Below are 14,980 nucleotides of genomic sequence, written 5' to 3' on the forward strand. Positions count from 1 at the left end.
ATGGTGGTGATGATGATATGGTTGTGGTGATGATGGTGATGGTGGTGATGATGATGGTGGTGATGGTGATGATGATGGTGGTGATGCTGCTGCTAATGGTGATGATGATGATAATGGTGGTGGTAGTGATGAACCTCTGGTTCCTCCAGCAAGCAGCAGAGAATCTTGGGTAGGAGCAGCACTGTGCCTTGGAAACCAGTTTTGTCTTTTTTTCTCACAACCCTCAGGCTGAAATTGCTGGAGGACTCCAGCCTGGACACAGCGGTAGACATAGGCCCTGGGAAGGACTCGGATGCCACAGATGGTAAGGGAGAAGGGGTTCCCATCTTGTCCCTTGCAAATGCACCCTTTGTCCTCCTGCATTCCCTCGTGTTTCCAGTTCACCAGTGGTACCCTATTGCTGCTGAATTTGGGGATTCTTTCTGCATGGGATAAAACTAGAGCCCCAGAGAGCTACTGGGTTCTGGTGACAGCCACCAAGAGCCCAGTTCACCATGCTGACCCCCATGGCCTGCTCTTTCCCTTCAGGGGCCCGCACAGAGGTTCTGGCCCAGCAGAGAGATGCCACTACCCATCTGCTGCAGGTGCTTGATGATTTGGAGCAAGCCCACAAGGAGTTCCAGAAGCAAATGGCCCTCTAGGATGCTGGATGCTGAGGAGGTGGAGCCATGGGGGCCTCCTCAGTGTACTCTGGCCCAGGCATCTGCTCGAGGCTGCCTTCTTCACTGCTGTGGCCTGAAGCCTCCCAGACAAAGCCTGGTCCTGTGTGCCCTGTGCCCAGCAGGGCATGGGAGCCTTTGGCAGGATCCAGTCTTGTATTGACCACACCTCGCTTTCTTCTCCACTTTACTGGGTGCACCCTGAGCTGCTGGACACAGCTGTGCCGAGGGCTTTCCTGACTGTCTTGGAAAAGCCCTAAATAAGCTTCTTCCTGTTTCCACTTCTGTGAGTCTCATGATCTCACAGATACTTCTATATCCCCCTCCCCCCCACCTTGGCGGCCCCAACCTCAGGTTTCTGAAACCAGTTTTTTCCAGAATGGGCTGAGAGCCCAGCATGCCAATTCAGAGCCTTGACGCTGGTCACAGGTTCTTTCTCCCTCTCTGAGCCTCAGTTTCTGTATAAAGTGATGAGTGAGTGTGCTTAGCTGTGAAGTGTTAAAATTGAGGTACCCTAGGGGGTCCGTGAGATTATTGACTATAAACATAAGTTCCCAGGTCCTGTCTGGCCACTGAATCCATCTGAGGATTTTGGGGGCAGGCATCTGAGTTCTGGGGTTCACAAGTCTGGACTGTGGCTTGAGGTATGCTTTAAGAGAGACCCAGAGAGGGTGAAATGTTTGGAAAGACTTGGCGGGCAGAGCTGAAGAGCCTGTGAAGCCTCCTGAGTTTGAGGGGACAGAAGAAACTCCCGGCTGGATCAAGAGCACCAGAGTCGGTGCAGCGCTATCTCACGTGTGGCCAGCAGAGGTCGCCTGGAGCAGGAGCATCACCTCCCACTGCCTTGGGTACACTTGGGCTGCCAGAGGCTCTGTTAGGAGGGATTGTTTCTTCCCGCTCCTTGTTTCAGGGCAGGGTGGCATCCATAGGCTGGTAAGGTATCTCCCAGCTCTTCCACATCCTCCTAGAGGGCCACGCAGAGTTCCATCATCGTGGTCTCTCTGGCGTGTGTGCGTGCGTGTGTGCATGCGCGCGCGCATATCCTTGCTGATGAGAAGAGTTCTGTTTCCTTCTCTCGATGCTGTAAGACAGGACAGTGGGCCCATCCACTGTTTTCTCCCGCTGCCCCGGGGAAGTGGTCCTATGGTTACCATTGTCTCCCAAGCCGTCACTCCCCAGTGTTCCCTAGAAGCACAGACACCCAGCACCCTCTTGGCAGAAAAAGGCCCGACAAGGAGAAAGACCATTTATTTCTCCACCCACAGTGGGACTGGTAGATTTTTTTTTTCTTCAAAAGAGCAATCGCTGGCGTCCCTTTAAAGCTTGGCCTTCTTCCATCCCAGCAGCCAATCCTCAGAGGCGGAGCTGGTGAGTTGCCTGGGCAACGGGCCTCTGGTTGGCCTGAGAGATCAGCCGCCCACTGCCCACTTCCAAGGCGTGAGAAGTTAACGCTTTGCGGCCTGCTCTCCGTTTTCAATGCGTGGGCTTGAACAAGGCCTCCCCTCGCTCCTGAAGCCAGAAGCTACAGCTTTTGGGTCTCAATGTCTGGAGCGGTTTAGTGGGGGAGAAGCTGGTACAAAGGCAAGAACAACGCCGTTGCCTGGGATAGACAGAGGTCTAGAGATGGGCACAGGAGGAAGAGGTTAGGGGTCCCAGAAAGATAAATAGACACAAGCACAAAATAAGACAGCCTCGTCCCCAGTGGCCTGTGGAAATACTACTCTGTGACCTGGGGTTTCTATCCCATTGACTTGCAATGCCCAGTGGGCGGGTGGCAGAGTTGACATGGGTTAGAGGGATGAGGCAAAGGGGCAGACTGGCCCCTGAAAACCTTGCAGACTCCCCACTTCCCCGGTGCTTGACCCAAGTCCTGGGAAGGGGACACAGCCTATGAAGATGTGATGGAGACACAGGTGGAATCCACAGGATGTGACAATGGGAGCCTTTCTGTCTCTTTTCCCCCCAAACTAGGGGAAGTCAGAGGCACGTGGGTGTACGTGCGTGAGCGCGTGCGTGCAGTAGGACACGTGTGTGTGCGTGTGTTGTGTGTGTGTGTGTGGCGTGAAGGGCAAAGCTCCGTCTTTTCCATAGGGAGGTCGCCCTCTCTGGCCCTTCTATCTCTGCTGCCCTTGCTGGGAGCCACAGGTTGGAGCCAGCTGGCCTGGTGTCCTCCTGTCATTCCCACCGCCACCGGCCAGGTGCCACCGGCCAGGTCCCCTTAGTGCTTCAGGCTCCTCCCGCCTGCTGGAGGGAGGCATGTGCCTGTCTAGGGGCAAAGCAAGAGGGAAGGCGGGCCACTTGAGCCTCAGGCCTTGGCCATGGCCTCAGATACACCCTGGGCGGTGAGCTCAGCCAGCACGTTGTCTAGGTAGCTGGCATCGGGGTAGCCGTGGCCGGTGAGGTTGGAACCAAACTCCGTCTTGTGATGAATCTCGTTCCACACCACGGTGTCCGACTCGCCCGTGGTGTTGGATGTTCCGATCGTGAAGATGAGTCTGCGCTCCCAGGCGGTGATGAGCAACCTCAGCACCTGGAGGGGTTGGGGGGGGGTGTGTGAAAGTTACAGGCAGCCTGGGCCTCAGCCTGCTCCATTACCATCCACTGCTTTAGGTTCTGTTTCTTTGGGACCTGCTATCAGTACAGATGACGCTTAGACCCCTCTCTTGTGAATTAGTCCCAACGATTAAAGATTTGGAGATTTCACAGGAAAACTGAAGGTGCTAGCTTCTTCAGCTAAACAGTAAATGAGAATCGGACAGCCTGAAGGACTTGAAAGGGCTGTTTGAGCTCTGTGGCCGTACATAAGTTACTTGACCTCTCTGAGGCGGCTTCAGTGGGTGTGAATGGAATAAGCAGGCTCGGGACCTGCTGTTAGCATGCTGGTCTGGAAGGAATGTTACAGCAGGGGCTGTGGACAAAGAGGAGGCAGGCCAGGAAGATGGTGGCTGGGGACCCCACCCTCGTTCACTGTGGAGAGCCGGTGGGCACCCACCTTCCGGCCCTTTTCATTGTTGGGTAGGTAGCAGTGGCGAGGGAAGCCTCTGGCGGTGAATTTCTTGCCTGGGTTGGGGTGTTCAGGGCCCTGTGGGAACAGCAGGAGGGCTCAGATCACAGACAGGTATTGTCTCTGGAGGGCTCACAGGGTCGGGGCTGTGGTCTGCGGGGCTGACCTGGATGCCCGTCGGGATGTCATAGACGATACGGATGGTCTGGGTGTCTGCAAAGCCGGGCAGCGAGTGTGGGATGACATGAAACTCCATCTTCCCTGGCGGCTGTGTGCCCGTCTTCTCCCCATAGATGGCTTTGCAGGTGGGGCACTGCAGGCTGCCGTCCTGGGAAGAGCGTGCTGGTCTGAGGCTCTTGGGGTCCCACCCGGCTCCCAGCCACTACCCAACTCACTACCCAGCACCCACCCACTGCACGCGGGGCAGCCCACCTTGTGGCCCACCTTGTTGCCATTGGAGTACATGGCCACCAGGCAGAGCAGGTGGTACATGTGGCCGCAGCGGCCCAGGCGGCCCACAAGCTCAGGCCTCACACTCTTGTTCCGGAGCACACCCTCATAGCCAGATGCTGTGACCAGCCGCTCCATGCAGATGGTACAGTCCTGGAGGGCCAGGGAGAGACACTGAGGAGGAGGGGCATAAGGAAGGTGACAGTGAGGGGACACTGAAGATGGGGAGATGGGTAAACCTTGGCTCTGACCCCCTCCCTAGACAGCCCCTGAGCAGGGGTTAAATGCTTAAGTACCCAAAGCAAAACCCTGAATGGAAAATGTGGCCTAAAACCGGCTATCAGGTGTGACGCTATTAAACGTAAGCCCCTCCCCCAGGGCCTGGGGAGGAAGAGAGGCCTGGATGGGCCGGAGAGGCTGGCTGGGAGGAGCTGGTCCTGGAAACCTAGAGCCCTCCAGGACGGCTCACCTCATCAGGTGGGTTTTTCACCTTCTGCATGTACCTCCGAACTACATCCTCGGGGTTCTTACCTGCAGAGATGGGGAGACATGTCTCAGGAGGGGTTGGGTCAAGCGCTGGGGAGTAGGTGGAGGAGAGGCGGGAAGGAGGTGGTGAAAGGCGAGCTGAGGGCAAGCAGAGGCCGGTGCCTACTGGGTCCTAAGAGCTCTGGGTTGTGTTTGGGGGTCACACGGGGCCTACTTTTCTTGAGGTGTTTTTTCTTGGTCTTGCGGCACACGCCGGGCACTCCGGGCACAGGCTTCACGTCGCTCTTGCTCACGGGGGGCGGGTGCAGGATGGGTTTGGGGGCTCGTGTGAGGCACACGGGCAGCCCGGCAGCACACAGCAGTATCCCAGTCATCCCTGGGAGTGGGGGTGTAGTGATGAGGGGTAGAATCGTGACAAGCCACGCCCTCCCTTCATGGTTGGTGGATGCCACAGAGGTTGGAGGGCAGGGCGTCTCCCCAGACTCTGACCCCGTCTACCCAAGGCACCACCCAAAGTAGCAACCAAGCTAACCCAATGGGAAAGGCCGCTCTTGGGCCCACCCATCAGTTCACCAAAGGGGCGGGGATCATGAGGCTGGTGGGCGGGGCCTCGTTGGGTTGGGTCTTACCTGCCAGTGCTGGATGTACAGGGCCGGTGCCATTCAAGTTCTTCACGGGGAGCGCTGGAACCCTGTGGGGATGAGTAGAGGTTCCAGCTGGACTCCAGACCCAAGACTCCGTGCTAAGGACCCTGGTTTGCTTTTACCTCAGGCTTCCTCCGGGCACACCTCATCTCCTCTGCCTCTCTGTCATCCCTATGAGCCATCAGGAAACCCCATCCCATCTTGGGCTCCTGTCAGCGATGGGGTACAGTCAGGGGACTCTAATGGAAACATCCTTAGGCTTAGTTCTGACTCTAATTTTTACACATGCTCTCACGTAGCCCAGGCTGGCCTCAAACTTGAACTGTAGCCAAGGATGCCCTTGAACTTCTGATCCTCCTGCCTCACCTCCCACGTGCTGAGGTTGCAGGTGTGTTCCATCATACCCAGTTTTCTGTGGTGCCGGGGACTGAACCCAGAGCTTCCATTTCCCAGACTCGAGCTCCTCTTCGCACTACAGATGGCCTCTTCCCACCAGAGAGTATTTGGGCCCCAGTTCCCTCTCCTCTGGTCTGAAACCCAACTATTGGTGAGCTACCTTCTCTTAAGTTTTGTTCAATAGAGAGAAAACACTCTGGAAAGGATTCAGCACACATGCAAGTTGGGAAACACTGCGCTGTCTCTTGCTCCAAGATTCCCAACTTATCTGAGCACAATAAAGGCTCTGTTAAGTCCTGACAGCAGGACTCACACAGATAAAGAGCCCCTGGAAAAAACTATTCTTTGCCTTTTAGGGATAACCACAGTTGCTTCTGTTTCTTGGTTCAGCCCCTGATCAGCTGGTGGCACACAGCACATCATGTCGGCCTTTGTGCCAGTTTCTCCATCTGTGGAGTGGGCACAGTGCGGTGCCTGCTTTTCGTTTACTGAGAGGAGTACAAATCCCAGAAGTTAAGGAGTATTCTGAAAGCATCGTCATCACTATCATCACCACCATCACCACCACCATCATCATCATCACAACTGTCAGCACCATTACCACCATCATCATCACCATCACCACCACCATCATCATCATCACCACCATCACCATCATCATCATCACCACCAACATCATCATCATCACCACCATTATCATCATCATCACCATCATCACCACCATCATCACCACCATCATCACCATCATCATCACCACCATCACCATCATCACCATCATCATCACCACCATCATCACCATCAATATCACCACCACCATCACCACCATCATCACCATCATCATCACCACCATCACCACCATCATCACCATCATCATCACCACCACCATCACCACTATCACCACCATCAATTCCATTACCATCTAGGCCCATCCTTGGGGAAGTGGCTGGGACAATCTGAAGTCATTGCTTCCATAGGAGGAGGGAAGGGGGAGAGGTTTGGGTGCCCTGAGCCCTGAGGTCAGTAGAAATAATATGAAGGCACTGAGCCTCAGTTTCCCTACCTTTAATGAGGAGTCATGTGAGGATTCAAGAGCTTCTCCTTCTGCAATGTGGCAGGACCCCAAATGGGAAGGGCTGAACAGCCATGTCATCGGCCTCAGGCTCTGTCCCCACCCTTCACGACCTTTCTGGAGGACAGCACCACCCTAATTGTTACTTTGCATACTTACAGGGCAGCAGAGAGGTGGCCATGGCTTCCAGCCTGCCTCCCCCTTTGTGTATGAGCACTGCATGTGGACACACCAGCTGAAGTCCTCCCCTCATCTCTGCCTTCCCTCTTCCCTTTCCTTTCTGCCTCACGAGAACGCCCCTCTTCTTATTCAGTACAGTTGGAATATGGGCAGGGAGGAAAATATTTAGCATCCACACCACAACATACTTGTCTCCTACCAGTGGCAGGCATGACTAATCCATCACAGCTCTCTGAAGCCCAAAGAATCTACAACACAGCTCTCCAGTCAGCCTCTATCAATCAGGATAGTCAGATTGCTACCTCAGATACATGATGCCCAAAGTCTGGTTCAAATGATTCCCCATTTTGCTGAGTTTCTATTCCTGGGAAATGGACAGGAGAAGGAGTCTTGAGATCTTGGCCACACTCATATTTCAAGAGTAGCTTTAAAAACAATTATCTTGGGGGCTGGGGAGATGACTCAGAGGTTAAGAGCACTGGCTGCTCTTCCAGAGGTCCTGAGTTCAATTCCCAGCAACCATATGGTGGCTCACAACCATCTGTAATAAGATCTGGTGCCCTCTTCCTGACTGTAAGCATCCAAGCAGACAGAATAGTGTATACATAATAAATAAATAAATCTTTAAAAAAAAACAAAAACAAAAAAAATTATCTTTCTTTTTAGGGGCCTGCGCTACCGGGAGGAGGGCTGTGTGGAGCCTGACGGTGCAGCATTTCTGTGTCATAGGGGACAGTCCCAAGGTGGCACACACCCTCTTGCAGTCTGCAAGCTGCCTGAGAGAACCTTCCGCAGCACAGTTCCCATGCCGCCAAGCGTGGGAGCCCTGGGGGGTGGCCCTTTTGATGTGGGAGACACCACTTCCTCCCAGGCATCGAGAATATCTCCCTGGACAAGCACTGCCACCCAGGGCCTCCAATAAGGGGGGCACTAAGCCTTCGCTCCTGCCCTGCCTTCTTGGGGCCTTGGGTTGGCAAAGGGTCTCAGGACAGGCTTCCCCAGGGCCTGCTACCATTCCCAGCCCTCGTTGGCTACCATGTGTCCTCTGCCCTCCATCCTGCTGAGGCTAGCCCTTTGCACAGAGAAATGGCTGACCATCCGATCGGGCCCCTGCTATGCTTTGAACCTCGTTTCCTGTGCATGCACCTTTTTGCACGCTCTACACCAGCCTCGCCAATCCTCACACACACCAGGCTCATTCCCACCCCAGGGCTTTTGCACCAACTAACCCCTTCCTGAGAAGTCTCTCTTGCACCCTCCCTCACAGAGGTCGCTGGTTCAAGGCTGACTTCCTAGACAGCCTGTTTCTCCTCATCTTACTTTTTTATTTCCAGTGGTTTCTCTAATGTGTGGGCCACGCCCCTTTTCTAGCCTTTGCATGCCTGTGGTTCCCCACCTCTATCTCCAACTAGGTCTCTCTGGGTGACCCTGGACAGAGGGGAAGTTCATCTGGCCTGCAGCCAACGCTCGACACGCAGCGTGAGTGGGCAAAATGGTGGGGACTGTGTTGTTCTAAGCACAGGCTCAGAGCCCACTGTCTCTGGGTGTTCTCCAAACATGCCTTAAGAGAGCCACAGAGCAGGTGCTTGGGGAACACTTCCTGCAGCTTCCAGACTATGTTCATGCCGAGGCGAGCATGCTCAGGGGGCCTCCTGAAGAACAGCAGCAGTGCACACCTGCCTTCTCTAAGGAGTCCCCAGTAAGGGTGCTAATCCCGCACAGGGCAGGACCCACAGCAAGGCTTCTGGAAAGACTGCACTGAACCAGGTTCTCTTCCCATGGCTCAGAAGCTGAAGGATGGGGGAAATCATCTCCCTCCCCAGCCTCATAAAAAAGGTCCCTTTCCCCACCAGCCTCCGCATCTCTCCTTTGAACACAGGCTGTACTCCTTCTTATCCAGGAGGGACAGAGTTCATCTCTCATTGAGGATCTGGGCATTTTCCATCTTGTTTTCTAGTTGTGTGTTTCAACTCTTATCTCATCTGCCAGATTTCTAGCTCTGGGAACTACCCAACCCTGTGACCCCAGGACAGAGGATAACAAAACAAGCTCCCAGTAATGAACAGATAAGAAACTAGCTCACTACCTCTGGGGTCTCTTGGTTATCATTAGAAACAAGGGCTCCAATTCCTGATGTTCCCTCCAATCTCCCAAACAAGATTGCAACAGATATCAAATAAATAACATGCATACCACTATTATCAAATTTGCACCCATGGCCGATATCAGCAATCAAACCCAGCACTCCTCCCCGCACAGCTAGGATGGAACTTGGGAATCACCCTCTAGGGACTCCGTACTTCCAGGGCAAAGACACACATGGGACAGTCGGTTATGGATCTGAAAACACGATGACGTTCAAAGAGAGAAAGTGACATCACTTGGACCCCCCCCCCCCAGCCGGCTTGTGATGCTTTTGGCAGCAGGACCTTGAATTTCTGGGTCCAACTCTGGGCTGACCCAACTGGGTTGGCCAAGGTTGGGGGTGTTATGGGTCTGAGACCTACAGGGTTGGGTAAAGTCTCAGAGCTGGACCACAGAGCTAGCTAGCTCAGGGGCCATACAAGTGGCCTCACGGTAGGCCATTGGTTGTCCATCAGAGTGAGTCACCTCTTCTGAGAGCAAGAGCCCCACCAGTGCTCCTGTAGGTCTTCTGAGTCTCCATCTCTCCATGTTTGCCTTGCCCAGGAATGCCAAGCTCTCCGGCGGTGGTTTTCTTGTCCCCCATGAGCCTCAGACCTTCTAGGGGATGCCTAACATATGTACCCAGCAGACCCCAGGGAGCCCTCAAAGGCCCTGGCCTCAGTGCAGGTGGAGAGGAGAGGGCAGAAGTGAAACCATGCCATCTGAGGAGAAGAAAGTCCCCTGCCCACCCTTTCCCCTCTCTAGAAGGCCCCACGGGAACTCGGGGATGCTCTCATTACCTGCAGCCTTTCAGTCCCACTCCACCTGGGAGCTAAGTCCCTGCCCCTAGGGTCACCTGGGGCCACCGCCTGCACACCCATCTGTGGAGATAAGGCCAGGCCTGGGAGATGGAGCCTGAGCTCAGGAGTTCACCATCAGTGATCTGGGGCCCTATGTTCACGTTGTCTTCCACCACAACCAGCTCTGACCACCTGCAGGCCTCAGTTTTCCCTCTGTCAAATGACTCCTCTCCCTATCTACCTCCCAGGGTGCACCCCACAACTTTGAGCCCTGGCTGACATTGGGGATTCAGATTTCTCTGATCCTGGGGCTCAGTCTTGCTTTCAAAGATAGATTTACTTTGTGTGTGTATATATATATGTTCTCTTTCAAGGTCTGCCTCCCTCCCCAGAGCAACGGGTGGAGCCCAGGTAGGGGAGGGCCAGCTGGTTGCTGTTCCCACGCCCTGGGGAGCACACAGTGCAGACAGGAGTCTGTGGCTTGGCTTCCCAGGGAGAGGGCAGGAAGTGCTTCAGGTGGGGGCTGGCTGGGGAGGCTTTGGGTTTGACCTTGTGGTGAGGTGGTGACCCTGCCTCATCACAGCTACCCTGGCCAGGAAAGGGGGATGGGTGGGAAACCAAGGCCCCTCCCTTCTCAGGTTCAGGCTCCTACACGACTTTGGTATGTGAACATTTTAGAGCCATTTAAACAAAAAGAACTGGAGAGAGAAAGCGTGATGCCATTCAGCAGACACAAAATCACAAGATATAAGAATAAGCAAGGGTTGGGGGTGTTGCTCAGTGGGTAGAGTATTTATGATAGAGCATTTATGGTAGAGCCTAGCATTTATATGTCCTGGATTTGACCCCCCAGCACCATGCAAACCTGACACGGTGGCACACACCTGTAAATCCAGCACAAACAGGGCAGGAGACAGGGGGATCAGCAGTTCAAGGTTATTCTCAGCTATGTAGTGAGTTTAATGCCAGCCTGGGCTACATGAGACCCTGTCTTAGTGCAACTCACCTCTCCCCCATATACAACCAGGCACATCTCTCCTTAGCTGAAGACTCTTAGCACCGGATTAATTCAGTTAAAGCAAACCAGGTCCCACAGCCTGTACACACTTGGGCCTCACCACAGCAGTCCAGTTCCTGCCTTGGGGCCTTTTTACAGTCTGTTCCCTTCCAGGCATGCTGCCTCCCCACCCCGAGTCTCAGTATCAGGCCAGGCTGGCCTATCCCACCCCGAGTCTCAGTTTCAGGCCAGGCTGGCCTATCGCAATCTGCACACCTCAGCCCTCCCATTGCTGGGGTTATAAGTATGTGTCTCCATTCCTCTTGCTTCTTTCTTCACCACCCCGTTTATTTATTTTGTGTACATGTACGTGTATATGTACATGTGTGCATGTACCGTGGTGTGCACATGGACGTCAGAGAACAACTTCCTGGAGTCCTCTCTTTCTACCACATGGTTCCCAAGGATTGAGCTCAATTTGTCAGGCTTTGCAGCAAGCACCTTTACCTGCTGAGCCGTTTTGCTGGTCACCTGATGTGGAATATTATTTTGACTCGGCAAAGATGTGTTACATTTGTTTAATTGTGTAAAGATGTGTTACATCTGTTTCATCTTGCCTGCCTAAGGCACCCGATTGGTCTAATAAAAAGCTGAGCGGCCAATAGCTAGGCAGAAAAGGGATAGGTGGGGCTGACGAGCAAAGAGGATAAATAGAGGGGAAATCTAGAGGGAGAAAGAGGGGGGAAGAGGAGAGAAGAGAATGAGGGAGGAAAAAGAGGGACATGCCCAGGGCAAGAAGCTAGGCAGCCACCAGACAGACAAGCAAGGTATACAGAAAGAATGAATGAAAGAAAGAGAAAGGAAGGAAGAAAGAAAGGTAAAGAGCCCCGAGGCAAAAGGTAGAAAAAAATGAAGCTGGTTAATTTAAGTTAAAAGAGCTAGCTAAGCTGGGCTGTGGTGGTGCATGCCTTCAATCCCAGCACTCGGGAGGCAGAGGCAGGTGGATTTTTGTGAGTTCGAGGCCAGCCTGGTCTATAGAGCTAGTTCCAGGACAGGTCCAAAAGCTACAGAGAAGCCCTGTCTCAAAAACCAACCAACCAAACAAACAAACAAACAACATCAACAAAAACTAGCTAGAAAGGAGCCTAAGCTAGGCTGAGCATTCAAAACCAATAATAAGTTTCCCTGTCGTGATTTGGAAGCTGGTTGGTGGCCCCAAAGAAAAAGCCTGGAACAGCCCCCCTTTTTTGAGATAGGGGTTCCCTATGTAACCCAAGGTGTCCTCAAACTCCCAGCAATCCTCCTGCCTCGGTTTCTGGAGTGCTCAGATTAAAGGTATGCATCACCATGCCTGGCTCTGGCTGGCTTCTTTAATCTCACTTTCTCCTTGCACAAATGCAACTTTTTAAAGAAAAATTATACCCGTCTGAAAAGTAATGCAATAAAATAAAAAGCCACCACTGCCACCCTTCCCTTTCTGTGGTTCGGTTGCAGCGCTAAAGCTGCCTTCTAGCCTATTCTAGGATGTGTTTCTTTTGGGTTCCGTTTGTCTTGATGATCAGGCTGTAAGCTCCTGGATGACAGGGACTGCCTGCTGTGTCTCAGGGTCCCCCATGATGCCTGCCATACAATGGTTCTTTAATAAATGGGGAATTTGATTGACAGAGGTAGGTCATGCTGGGAGCCAGGGAAGATGTCCGGTTAACACGGTCATGACATGGGCAGGGCTAACATGAACAGAGGGGCAGGAGGAATGAGGGAAATAAGCCAGTCACGGACCACAGGGAATCCCTGAGGGCCTGCTAGCAAGAAAAGGCCTATACGACCCAGGTGTTCAAACAGTGCCTGCCCGGTGCCCGACACCTGTTCAGTTGGCAGAGTTGCACAGGCTAATAGGGAGCAGGGTGCAGCCTGGGAAACACAGGGTGCAATGGGAGCTGTTGCCGTGGGTTTCTATGATGGAGATAGGCAATGCTGGCAGAGTCATGAGATGAGATTGGGGACACGGGGTGTGCTCTGTAAACAGAAACAGGCCTGCAGCTGTCCCCATGTGGGGCGGAAAGTCTGACTTGGTTCCTCTGCCCTGCAGCTGTGTTCCACAGCGATGGACACTGACCTCCCGTGAGACAGGGCGGATCTTCCCACCCTGTGTGTCCCCCAGGCCCACCCTGCCAGCTGGCTCCTGGCCCCAGCACTGGGAGAGTGGAAAAAACCGTGGCCTGTCCCCACTGACTGTGTGACTCTGGGCAGGTTGATCCCCCTCTCTGGGCCTCCCTCCTGGTCCCCCTCCAGTGATGATGTGAGAATCACATCACAGACCAAGGAGTCCTTGACTCCTCTGCACGCTGATCACACCCAGTAGGTGTGAGGAATTCATACACTGGTCAGCCCTGGACAGGAGTAGGGGGGGACTGTGTGTGCGAGGTGGGGAAACTGAGGCTGAAGAGGTGAAACTACTTCTGGAGGTCACCCCAGCTTGAAGGTGGCAAAAAAAAAAAAAAAAAAAAGGAGAAGGGAGTGGCTGGGAGGAAAAGGAATGGTGGGGGCGGGGCACGGAGAGCTGTGGAGGGAGACACAGAGACCTAAGCGCTGGATCCTGGAATCCCAGAGCGGATGAGGATGGATACAGCGGCCAGTGAGGGCCTCACCCAACATGGCCATGTCCTCCCAAGAGGAGGCAGCATGAGGACATCAGGGGACAGGATACCCTGAATCTGAGGGGTAGGACCTAGGGGAGAGCCAGCCCCACCCCATCCTCAACCTTGGGTTTCTAGACTCAGGAGCTCAGAATTCAAATTCTGCAGCTCAAGCCCTTGGGTTGGTGGGTGAAGGAAAAGACTCAGAAGTAAGGGCTGTGAGGGGCCATGGGCTGGCCAGTGGGGGCTGCCTGATTTACGGAGACACCCACAATTCTTTCCTAGTCTAGTTCACACGACAGGACCAGGGGTTGGCCAACGGGTCCTTGCCCATCCCTCTTCCCTGGGACCCATGCATACCTCATGCTGAGTCAGGGGTTTATTTCTTGGTGCTTCTTGGAGAGGAAGATTGGGGAGTCTTGACATAGACTTGTCAGGCTGAGAGGGGGGTCCACATGGCCGAGTGGGACAGGAGTGGGGTGTATGGAATGACCAATACCTCCAGGAGCTGATTTTCTCCTCCCCATGGCCCTCTCTAGCTTAAGCACACTCTATGGCTCCCAGCTGCTAGAGGCACTAACCCCAAACTCTCTCAAGGTTCCCTAGTTTGGCTCTCACCCCCCCATTCAGAAAACTGTTTTCCCCATTCACTAAAGAGGCTGTACCTCTGTGTGGTTTCTAGAATCTTCTAGGTATGTTCAGCCTCCACTCCTACGCACCTGAAATGCCCATCCTTTCTCCTAGGTACAGACAGAACACCCCAGCACCTCCCTGGACACACTGTGTTCTCTGAATTCCCTAGAAACACATGCTCCTCCCCATGGCGGCCTGTCCCAACCATCCACTCCCTCTGGACCACACATTACCCTGTTCCACCATCTCCCTAGACCGCCCCACACCTCCTAGGACTGCCCACCGACTCCCTTGATCACTGTGTGTCTGTCTTCTGTGTGATTGGGAGAACTCAGTCCTCCCCAACCAGCTCAGCCTTGTGAGCTCACACCCAGGGCACACTTGTGGAGAACAAACACGCGTCAGGAAAAGCTGAGTGATTTATATCATGTGTCCCCAAGGAGTTGCTCCCAGCACTGTCCTCAGTGACCCATGAAGTGTGTGCAGAAATGGGGTCCATGACATGGCTCAGAGGGTAAAGATGTCTGCTGCCAAGCCTGATGATCTGAGAGCCATGCCGGGGGTCAGTACAGAAGGGGAGGGAACTCCTGCAAGCGGTCTCTTGGTCTAGACACACACAATTTGGAACGCACACACACACACACACCAATATGTAAGTGACCTTACAATGCAGAGAACACGTGTCTGTCTGTCTGTCTGTCTATCATCTCTCTGTGTACACACATGTATGCTGGTGCCTGCAAAGGCCAGAAGAGAGCACGGGTTCCCCTGGAGCTGAAGTTACAGGTGGTTGTGAGCTGGCTTATGGCTGCTGGGAATTGAACTTGGGTCCTCTGGAAGAGCAGCCAGCGTTCTCCAGCCCTCTCCCTCCAGAACATGAAGCTCAGCAGCTAATGTGTCTG

At 53.7% G+C, this 14,980-nt stretch overlaps 2 protein-coding genes across 6 annotated transcripts in view; one reads left to right on the forward strand and one right to left on the reverse strand.

Moving 5' to 3' along the window:
- Window positions 1-1,816, forward strand: part of Rasal1 (RAS protein activator like 1) — a 31,494-nt gene extending 29,678 nt beyond the window's left edge. For all 3 annotated transcript variants that reach the window (XM_005371873.2, XM_013355463.2, XM_013355464.2), the window contains 2 exons: window positions 228-304; window positions 529-1,816. In XM_005371873.2, the coding sequence (XP_005371930.1) occupies window positions 228-304; window positions 529-641 (190 nt within the window). In that variant the 3' untranslated portion in view covers window positions 642-1,816. The remainder of the gene's footprint in view (window positions 1-227; window positions 305-528) is intronic.
- A 74-nt stretch (window positions 1,817-1,890) lies between these two features.
- Window positions 1,891-14,980, reverse strand: part of Dtx1 (deltex E3 ubiquitin ligase 1) — a 31,553-nt gene continuing 18,463 nt past the window's right edge. For 2 of the 3 annotated variants that reach the window (XM_013355460.2, XM_013355461.2), the window contains exons 4-10: window positions 5,229-5,290; window positions 4,814-4,975; window positions 4,583-4,644; window positions 4,096-4,266; window positions 3,830-3,991; window positions 3,652-3,741; window positions 1,891-3,189 (exon numbers count right to left, since the gene is read on the reverse strand). In XM_013355460.2, the coding sequence (XP_013210914.1) occupies window positions 2,965-3,189; window positions 3,652-3,741; window positions 3,830-3,991; window positions 4,096-4,266; window positions 4,583-4,644; window positions 4,814-4,975; window positions 5,229-5,290 (934 nt within the window). In that variant the 3' untranslated portion in view covers window positions 1,891-2,964. The remainder of the gene's footprint in view (window positions 3,190-3,651; window positions 3,742-3,829; window positions 3,992-4,095; window positions 4,267-4,582; window positions 4,645-4,813; window positions 4,976-5,228; window positions 5,291-14,980) is intronic. The other variant, XM_005371876.2, reaches the window with a different exon arrangement.

This window comes from Microtus ochrogaster, unplaced genomic scaffold (assembly GCF_000317375.1).
Source record: "Microtus ochrogaster isolate Prairie Vole_2 unplaced genomic scaffold, MicOch1.0 UNK132, whole genome shotgun sequence".
Taxonomy (NCBI): Eukaryota; Metazoa; Chordata; class Mammalia; order Rodentia; family Cricetidae; genus Microtus; species Microtus ochrogaster.